Raw genomic sequence first — 10,798 nt, 5'->3', positions numbered from 1 at the left:
TCATGAGCACAACTTCAGGCCCAGGACGAAGGGTCTTTTCAGAACCATCATCGCAAAAAGTCTTCTCAGAGCGCCCTTGATGTCTCTGTTCCTGAGGCTGTAGATGAAGGGGTTCAGCATGGGGGTGACCACCGTGTACATCACCGAGACGATGGAGCTCGTGTGTGAGTTATGCGGGAGAGCGGAGCTCATGTACACTCCCAGGGCGGTGCAGAAAAATAAGGAGACGACGGAGAGGTGAGAAGCGCAGGTGGAAAACGCCTTATACTTGCCCTGAGCGGAGGAGATTCTCCGGATGGAGGCGATGATCTTGGAGTAGGAGTAAAGGATGCCAGCCAGGGGACCGCCCGCCAGCAGAGCCGACAGCAAATAAAGCACCAAGGTAGGGATGAAGTTGTCTGAACAGGCCAGTTGAACCAGCTGATTGAGATCGCAGAAGAAGTGGGGGATGGGGATCTCCGGGCAGAAGGTCAGGTGCAGGACCATTAAGCACTGTAGCAAGGAGTTTAATTCACTAATGACCCAGCACACCAACACCAGCAGCGCACAGAGTTGAGGGTTCATGATGACCATGTAGTGCAGGGGGTGGCAGATGGCCACGAAGCGGTCGTAAGACATCAGCGCCAGGAGGAAGATGTCCAACACTCCAAAGAGAACGAAGAAATACATCTGGGTGAGGCAGCCCTCGTAGGTAATGGTCTTGCTCTCCGTCCGGAGGTTCACCAGCATCTTGGGGACGGTGGTGGAGGTGAAGCAGATGTCAATGAAGGACAGGTGGGAGATGAAGAAGTACATGGGCGTGTGGAGGCGGGCGTCGGAGATGGTGGCCAGGATGATGAGCAGGTTCCCCAGCACGGTGACCAGGTACATGGACAGGAAGAGCCCAAAGATGAGGGGCTGCAGCTCTGGCTCCTCAGAAAATCCTAAAAGAAGAAAATCTGAAACTCTCGTGAGGTTTGCTGGTCTCATCTTGAAGGTCACTGCCAGGAAAGAGGGAAATAGAGTGACAAATTTTCTCGAAAATTTCTGGCACCATCTACTGCTGTTGGAATGTGGCTGTTAATATTCTGCAATAGAATAATGAACTTGGGTTCTTTTTGTTTGTTTATTTGTTTGTTTTGGTATCTGTATTGCAAGCCATAATGCCCTAAAGTAGAGACAGAGTAAGAAGAAAGGTGTCGGGGCTGGAGCGATAGTACGGCGGGTAGAACGTTTGCCTTGCACGCGGCCGACCTAGGTTCGATTCCCAGCATCCCATATGGTCCTCTGAGCACCGCCAGGGGTGATTCCTGAAGTTCAGAGTCAGGAGTAACCCCTGTGGATTGCCTGGTGTGACCCCAAAAAGAAAAAAAAGAAAAGAAGAAAGGTGTCTGCCACAGAGGCAGGGCGTGGAATGAGGTGAGGGGGAGGCAGGAGGGATACTGGTAACATTGAGGGTGGAAAACGCACACTGGTGGAGGAAAGGGTGTTTGATCATTGTATGACTGAAACTTAATCATAAAAGCTCTTTAACCATATCTCACTGTGATTCAATTTACAAAATAAGTAAAATAGGTCTCCTCCTAATATGATGAATGAAATGAGTCAGAAGGAACAGCACAGATATAGAATAATCACACTCATTTGTGGTATATTAATAAAAATCATAGTATGAGATTAGGGGCTGGAGCGATAGCACAGCAGGTAGGGCACTTGCCTTGCACGAGGCCAACCCAGTTCAATTCCTCCGCCCCCCCTTGGAGAGCCTGGCAAGCTACTGAGAGTATCCTGCCCGCACAGCAGAGCCTGGCAAGCTACCTGTGGCATATTTGATATGCCAAAAACAGTAACAATGGAGATGTTACTGGTGCCCGCTCAAGCAAATCGATGAGCAACGGAATGACAGTGACAGTGACAGATGAGATTAGTACCCAAGGACAGTAAAAACAAGGACCAGAGGATTGGTCCACGGTTGGAAACTTGCTACAAGTGCTGGGGGAGAAGGCACTCGGGATAGAGAAGGGACCACTATGACAAAGATAGTTGGAAATGATCACTCGAATAAGGACTGTGTGCTGAAAGTAGGTAAAGGAACAAACATGATAAACCCTCAGTATCTTTATTACATACAAAAATGTCCAAAAGTAAAGATAGAGAAAGAGAGAGAGAGAGAGAGAGAGAGAGAGAGAGAGAGAGAAGTGTCTGCCATAGAGGCAGGCTGGAGGAGTGAGGGGGAGGGAAACTGAGGACATTTGTGGTGAGAAATGCACACTGGTGGAGGGACGGGTGATGGAACATTGGATGACTGAAACCCAACCATGAACAGCTTTGTAACTGTATATCTCATGGTGATTCAATATAAAATAATAATAGCACTGTAGCACTGTCATCCCATTGCTCATCGATTTGCTTGAGTGGGCACCAGTAACACCTCCATTGTGAGACTTGTTGTTAAAATAATAATAATAAAGTAAAAATAATTTTTAAGTAAAATAAAATCGATCCCCTCTGCGCTAACCGCTATGGCTTAAATCCCTGAACTGTTACAAGACCCGCCTTGGAATAAGTGAGTTCAGTCCCCAATTGTGACTTATACTCATGACAATATGCACACACAATGCAAAGAGAAAGAAGCAGAGATTGAGACCGAGCGGAAAGAGAAGGAATTTGAGATCATGTGGAACATGTTTTCCCGTAGCTACCCAATGCACAAGAGCCTGTGTGGGTTGGGCCCCTTTCTCGATTTTCATGTGTAACGTGCTTTCTGACGATTATTATCATTGTTGTTATTGTTATTATTATTGATATTTTGGTTTGTCTCATCTTTCACCAATCTTTCCCTTTCTTTTGGTTTTGGGGCCACACCCAGTGATGCTCAGGGGTTACTCTTGGCTCTGTGCTCCGGGATCATTCCTGGGAGGGCTGGGGGGGGGGGGGAACCCTATGGGACCCGATCAAATGCCTGTAAAGCTACTGCCCACCCCACTCTACTATCTCTCGGGCCCCCCATCTTTCACTAATTTACTGGGCACATCCTACTTCCAGCTCTGAAGGTTTTGCCCATCATTCTAGTCTCTTTGTACAATCTTCTAGAAATCTGGCACATACCATGATGACCTTAATCTCCATGACTTTGCTTAGAGGATCTGTGCCTGAGAAAATGATCCCCTCCCCATTGATTTTCTCATGCCTGGCTTTTCTTTTATAATGATCAGTCCAAAAAAGCGGGCAGGGCTAGAGAGACAGTACAAGAGGTAGGGCACTTGCTTGCCTTGCACGAGGCCAACCCAGGTTCAATTCCCGGCATACCATAGAGTCCTCAGGCCCTGACAGGAGTGATCCCAGAGCACAGAGCCAGGAGTCAGCCCTGAGCACTACTGGGTGTGGCCCCCAAAAACAAAAACAAATAAGTAGATAATGAAAGGTCTAAGGCTGCAGAGATGTCATCTGATTTCTTTGTCTCTGTAATTTTAGAATGGAATATGGGTCTGTAGTATCTTTATTCAAATCAAATTTAAGCACATGAGAAGTTATGAAATAAAATGTATGACAGGAACAAGTGATTCGGGATACACAGTGACTTGATGCAGCTTTTTTTTTTTCTTCTTGGGTCACACACAGTGATGCACAGGGGTTACTCCTGGCTCTGCTCTCAGGAATTACCCCTGGCGGTGCTTGAGGGACCATATGGGATGCTGAAAATCGAACCCAGGTCGGCCGAGTGCAAGGCAAATGCCCTACCTGCTGTGCTATTGCTCCAGCCCTCAATGCAGCTTTTTAAAAGAGTGGAACAGAGGGGCAGAGTAGAGACAGAGTAAGAAGAAAGGTGTCGGGGCTGGAGCGATAGTACGGCAGGTAGAGCGTTTGCCTTGCATGCAGCGGACCTAGGTTCGATTCCCAGCATCCCATATGGTTCCCCGAGCACTGCCAGGAGTGATTCCTGAGTGCAGAGCCAGGAGTCAGCCCTGAGCATCGCCGGGTGTGACCCAAAAAGAGAGTGGAACAGAGAATGCAACCGAAACAAAATAGGAAGAAGTTCACAGCATCAGTGTGGATGAAAAAAATCAAATTAGGAAGACCATAGGTTAAAAAGCATGTGTGCTGTTTCCCCATATGGTCCCCTGAATGCTTCCATGATTGATCCCTGAAGAGAGAGCCAGGAGTATTGCCAGATGTAGCCCATAAAACAAAAATAAAACTGAAAATTAAAATAATTTCAAGTATGTGCCATGATGAGGAAACGTATTGCAGTAAAAGGGGGATAACTCGATTTCCCCCTGCCTTGACCCCAGTGTTTAGAGAGGAGACAGACAGGGAAAGAAAGAAATCAGTAGGTGGAAAAAGAGAATGAGAAGTGATGGGTGAACAGTCTTCGGGGCTTCAGTTATGTAAGTGATACGAATGAGGGGTACAGCTATCTGCCCAAAACACAGATTCAACAGAACTGAAAACATGAAATCAAAGAGGCAACCAGTGAAACTTTGTAATGTGGCTGTCAAGTTGATAGGCAGTGGTGGAGGGAGGGTTGGGGTGGGGAGGGAATCTGGGAACACTGGTGCAGGGAAGTTGGCACTGGTGGAGGGACTGGTGTTGAAGTATTGAATGTCTAAAGCTCAACTATCAGTAACTTTGCAAATCATGGCTCTTTAATTAAAAAAAATAAGAAAAAAATAAAATTAAGTATGTGCCATGACATTTTGACATAACAAATTTGAATACCTCATTATTGGTGTTACTCCATAATATACCAAATTGGTTTGGATCTTTATCTAAATGAATCACATTGTCTTCAAAGCACTTTCCAATACGCCCCCATCAGAACAATAAAAAGGAATTCCTCTAGTTCCTGCAGATCCCGTTGCCATCTATTTTCCTATTTTCAGTAATGGCAAGATCCTTGAGAAGACTTCTGTTACCAATAGGAGAAATTTCTTCTTTCCATTCCTTCTTTAAAATGTGCACTTTTGGGGGCTGGAGCGATAGCACAGTGGGTAGAGCATTTGCCTTGCACATGGCCAACCTGGGTTCACATGCCAGCATCCCATATGGTCCCCTGAGCACTGCCAGGAGTAATTCCTGAGTGCATGAGCCAGGAGTGAGCCCTGTGCATTGCCAGGTGTGACCCAAAAAGAAAAAAAAAGTGCACTTTTGTTCTCATTTTGCAATCACCTCTACATTGCAACATTCCATGCTCACTTCACTTTTGTTTTGTTTTGTTTTGTTTTGTTTTGTTTTGTTTTGTTATCTGGAGGCTACACATGGCTATGTTCAGGGTTTACTTTTGACTGTACACTCAAGGATCACTCCTGGCAGTACTCAGGAGGACCATATGGGATATTGGAGATCAAACCTGGATCAGCCACAGGAACATGAAAGGCAAACACCCCCACCCCCACCCACACACACTGTACTATCACTCTGTTTTAAGCACCATCATTATCCCTCAGTAATTCACCTGCAAGGAAACAGCCATAGGGACCACCCATTTCTAAACTTGGCTGGAGTCTGATCAGTGTCCGCAGGTTCATGTTTTTGCTTGATTGCTTAACTCTCTCTCTCTCTCTCTCTCTCTCTCTCTCTCTCTCTCTCTCTCTCTCTCTCTCTCTCTCTCTCTCTCTCTCTCTCCATTTCTGAGCTTGGCTGCAGTCTGACCAGTATCCACATTTCATGTCTTTGCTTGATTCTCTTCTCTCTCTCTCTCTCTCTCTCTCTCTCTCTCTCTCTCTCTCTCTTCCTCTCTCTCCCCTCCCTCTCTCCTCCTGAACCCCTGACACTTTTCTTTCTTTTTTTTTCAATTTTTGGGTCACACCTGGCGATGCTCAGGGGTTACTCCTGGCTCATGCACTCAGGAATTACTCCTGGCTGTGCTCAGGGGACCCTATGGGATGCTGGGACTCAAACCTGGGTTGGCCACGTGCAAGGCAAATGCCCTCCCTGCTGGACCACCTCTCCAGCCCCATCTGACACTTTTCTATAGTATGTACTGCTGAGAGGCTCACCTGGATGTCCGAATTCCACCAAGATGGTTGTCGATAGAGAGGAAGGCTCGCGTCCATACACGCTCTCAGTCTTCAGAAGGCAGAAATGAAGCATCAATACTTCAATCTGTGCTTCAGGAGGTCCAGACCAGCCCCAGGCTGCGCAGAGGAGATATTTACAGCGCCCCATGTCTGCTCATTAGGCACGTTTCCCTTTGGTTACTCCAACTCCACACATATGATTTCCCTGTTGGCACCAGTCTGGACCAAAGGAAAGTTTTCCTGTGTTCCCAATGGAACAGATGAGAATACACAAAAATCTGCTTTCGACTTTTTAACCTCATGAACTCTCCTCTTTAACGGAGTTCGAATCTCACAGACCTCTTGCTTAATGCCTTACTTGAATTTTTCCTCAAGGATTGATACTAAATGACTACCTGTATTATAACCTTAAAGGTTCTTTCATACTAGGCCAAAGAGATAACATAGCAGGTAGAGCATGGGCCTTGCACTTGGCAGACCTCCATTCGAACCATGGCATCCCATAGGGTCCCCCAAGCACTGCCAGGAGTGATTCCTGTGCGAAGAGCCAGGAGTAACACCTGAGCATCACCAGGTATGGTCCCAAAACAAACCAAAAACAAAAGTGTCAATAGCCTTCTACCACATTTTTTTTTCTTTTGTTTCACACCCAACAATGCACAGGACTTATTTCTGGCTCCTGCATTCAGGAATTACTCCTGGCGGGGCTCGGGGGATCATGTGGGATGCTGGAAATTGAACCCAGGTCAGCCACCAGCAAGGCAAATGCATTACCCACTGTGCTATCGCTCCAGCCCCTCCAACACAATTTTTGTTTTTATTTTTTGGGTTTTGGTGGGTTGTTTTTTTTCTATTTTTGGCTTTTTGGATCACACCCAGCAATGCTCAGGGGTTCCTCCTGGCTCTGCATTCAGGAATCACTCCTGGAGGTGCTGAGGGCACCATATGGGATGCTGAGGATCGAACCCAGGTCAGCCAATTCCAAGCAAACGCCCCACCCACTATCCTACCACTCTGGCCCCACCATCACAATTTATTTCACACTCTCCATTCTTCCATCTCCCACTGCCTCCTTCCCAGTAATCTCAGTTCTGTGATGTGACTCCAGTTTCAATTTTACTTTTTTATTATTACTAATTTTTAAATTTTATTTTATAAGGTACTATTTTGACTCCTACTCCGGTTCAGAAAATCTCAGATATGAATTAGTTTAATCTTGCCTGTCCCCCTTCAGGTTCATTTAACTTCATAGATCCCTGTGAGGTAGGTTTGGTGTTTTTTTTTTAAAGGGGAAGATCTTCAGCTCACAGTCCCAGAGTTCACCCTGGTTTCCTGCCCAGGAGGCCGGAGATGAAGGTGGGCTCAGTATCTGCAGTCCAGTTCCTCCCACAGGACATGAAGACAATAAGTCCATTAAGCCAGGAGGAGGGGGGGTCATTCCTCCTCACTAATGGATGAAGAGTGCTGAAAAGTGGAAACTCTGCCTCTAAGTGTGACTCTGCTGGTACTTTCCCTGTACTAACACTAAAGTGACATCTAATAGCCATGTTCTCCCTCTTGGAGAACCTGACAAGCTACCAAGAGTTTATTGCCCACACAGGAGAGCCTTGCAAGCTCCCCATGGCGTATTCATATCCCTAATACAGTAAAATATATATACATACTTCTCGGAGAGCCTAGCAAGCTACCAAGAGTATCCCGCCTGCACAGCAGAGCCTGGCAAGCTACCCGTGGTGTATTCGATATGCCAAAAACAGTAAAGATAGGTCTCATTCCCCTGACCCTGAAAGAGCTTTCAATCTTTGGGAAAGATGAGTAAGGAGAGGCTGCTAAAATCTCAGGGCTGAGTGAAATAGAGACATTACTGGTGTCCACTCGAGTAAATCGACGAACATGACAGTGATACAGTGAACACTGACATAATAAATAAACAGAAAGTTTGTTTGCAAGCTCTTCTCAAAAGACCCATAACAACTAAATTTTGATTAACAAAACACCTTCGGTATATTTAGTGATATCTTTTCTGGGTTGAATTTTTCCCACCCCACCCCCCAATACATTTGTGGATGCCTTAATTTCCGCTACCTAAGAATGTAAGTATATTTGGGACCAGAGCCGTAGTATTGTTAAGGGTAAGGTGTTTGCTTTGCACATGGCCAACCCAAGTTCAATACCTGGTGTCCAATATGGTCCCCTGAACACCTCCAGGAGTGATCCCTGAGTGCAGAGCCAGGAGTCAGTCCTGAGCATTGCCTGCTGTGGCTCTCCCATGAATTTTTTTTTTAATTTTAAAAAGATTTCGAGGGGCTGGAGCAATAGCACAGCAGGTAGGGTGTTGCCTTGCACTCGGCCAACCCAGGTTCGATTCCCACATCCCATATGGTCCCCTGAGCCCCGCCAGCAGTGGTTCCTGAGTTCAGAGCCAGGAGTGATCCCCGTGCATTGCCGGGTGTGACCCAAAAAGCAAAAAAAATAAAAAATAAAATTAAGATAGATGGTTTCTAATTTATTATGAGTAATTTTGTTTTAAAACAGGAAGTTTCATGTAAAGACATTAGAAAAAGCACTATCTACAAGTAAAGAGAATGTCAGAATAAACAAATCTACCTATAATTTGATGTGAAATTACTCCAAAATTGAGAGAAAATTAATGTCTATAATTTAAAACACCGAATCTCCTGTACTATGTTACAGTAGCTCCATCAAACGAACTCAGAGATTAATAATAAATATTGTTTTGCCATAATAATAATAATAATGATAATGCAAGGTTTTGCTGTCCCTATAGTATTTATGGGACAATTAAGAAGATAATCATGATAAAATTTAGAAATGTATCTAGAACAAGTCTAAATAGATTTGTCTTGGTAGACAGCAATGGAAGTTGTCCAGGAGAAATATAGGATAATTCCACAAGAAGCCACCAAATATGCTGTCTCGACACCATTGCAAGAAAACAAAAATCTCATCCTTCATGATACCAAGTTTCCCTACATCTCTGGTTCCAAGTTTATCTTGAAAACAAATGCATTATTTAGTAATACAAAGTTATCTCTAAGTTTTTTATCAAGGTCATCTCTAGCTTTGAAGGTAATTAAATCCTATCATGATTGCACTCATTTGTGGGATATTAAAAAAACATAGTAAGAGACTAATACCCAAGAACAGTAGAAACCAGACCCAGGAAGACTGGTCCACGGTTGCTTCAAGTGATGGAGGGAGAAAGGAAGTTAGAATAGAGAAGTCTGTTATGACAGTGATAGCTGGAAATGATGACGCTGTAGAAGAAGTGGGTGTTGGACGTAGGTAAAGGGGCACCCTTTTAGTATCTGTACTGCAAACTGTTAGGATCGAGACCACCCCTCAGTATTCAGAGACACAAAGAGTCCAGCGGGATTGCAAAACACACACCGAGACTTGATTATTCCAGCTAGCTGGGGCCGAGCTGTCCTGCTGAAGCAGGAGGTCAGAGCTCGACACGAGGGCTTACAGCCGAGGGTTTATATAGCCATCCTGGGCACACAGGCCTCAGGAACAAGCTCAAAGATAAACACTTTCAAAGGCAGAAGTAACTTCAAACGTTTCATAAATGAACAAAAGCATACAAGAGCAATATAGCAAGAAAACATTCCCAATTAGGAAGACATTCCCAATTCCCATACATCAAGAAAGCAAAACATTCCCATACATCAGGAAAGCATCTTATCAGTTAGACACAGGATACAAGACACGGGTGTGCCAGCTCCTGACGCTCCAGCTCCATGTCTGTACAAACACCAGGTAGTTCTTTTAGTCCATTAACTCAGTCATATATCCTTCATGGCCAAGGCTGCCCCCCTACAATCTTTACGACCAGGGTGAGAAGAGATGAACTAACTGCTTCTCACATTCCCCCTTTTTCTATGATCATACTGAGGAATCTTCTGCTTCTCACAAAACCATAATGTCCGAAAGGAAAGAGAGAAAGAGAGAGACAGAGAGAGACATAAAGAGAAGAAAAGTGCCTGTCATAGAGGCATGTTGGGGGGGGCCGTAGCAGTGGTGGGAGAGAAATTGGGGACATTGGTGGTAGGAAATGTACACTGGTGAAGGGATGAGTGATGGAACATTGTATGACTGAAACCCAATTGTGAACCCTGAAACCCCATCATGAATTTTGTAACTGTGTATCTCATAGTGATTCCACTCACTGTATCACTGTATCACTGTCATCTCATTGTTCATTGATTTGCTCGAGCAAGAGCCAGTAACGTCTCCATTCATCCCTGTCACATGCTAGTGTAGCCCAATGACTGTGATTCTACTAAAAAAAAAAAAAAAAAGAAAGTCACAAGTGTACCTATTTATTTACATTTCGGCAGAGGGGCAGAGATTGATGTTGTAGATACCAAAGGAAGGTGAATATATGTTTATATGTATGTGTATGTAACATAGATGAGCATATATGTGCATATAATGGCCATTTGTCAATCTAATACTACACAATGTTTATGCAGAACTTGAATATAAAAAATGTATCATAATGAGATGAAACCTTAGGACATCTTATAAATGCCTAAGAAACTATCAGTTGTTATTATTATTATTACTATTATTATTGGGCTGGAGCAGGTAGTCCCAGCAGATAGGGCGTTTGCCTTGCACATGGCCAACCCAGGTTCAATTCCTCCGTTCCTCTCTGAGAGCCCGGCAAGCTACCAAGAGTATCCCTCCCGCACGGCAGAACCTGGCAAGCTACCCATGTCATATTCAATATGCCAAAAACAGTAATGACAAGTCTCACAATGGAGGAGACATTA

The 10,798-nt window shown here is 44.8% G+C and overlaps 1 protein-coding gene across 1 annotated transcript; it reads right to left on the bottom strand.

Moving 5' to 3' along the window:
- On the bottom strand, nt 1-969 carry LOC101548064 (olfactory receptor 7A17-like). The gene has a single exon (XM_004614967.2). It carries the CDS (start codon nt 967-969, stop codon nt 1-3), a length of 969 nt encoding a protein of 322 aa, XP_004615024.2.
- Between the last annotated feature and the right edge of the window lie 9,829 nt (nt 970-10,798).

This window comes from Sorex araneus, chromosome 2 (genome assembly GCF_027595985.1).
Source record: "Sorex araneus isolate mSorAra2 chromosome 2, mSorAra2.pri, whole genome shotgun sequence".
In the NCBI taxonomy this organism is placed as follows: Eukaryota; Metazoa; Chordata; class Mammalia; order Eulipotyphla; family Soricidae; genus Sorex; species Sorex araneus.
This window is presented reverse-complemented; position numbering and strand designations above follow the sequence as displayed.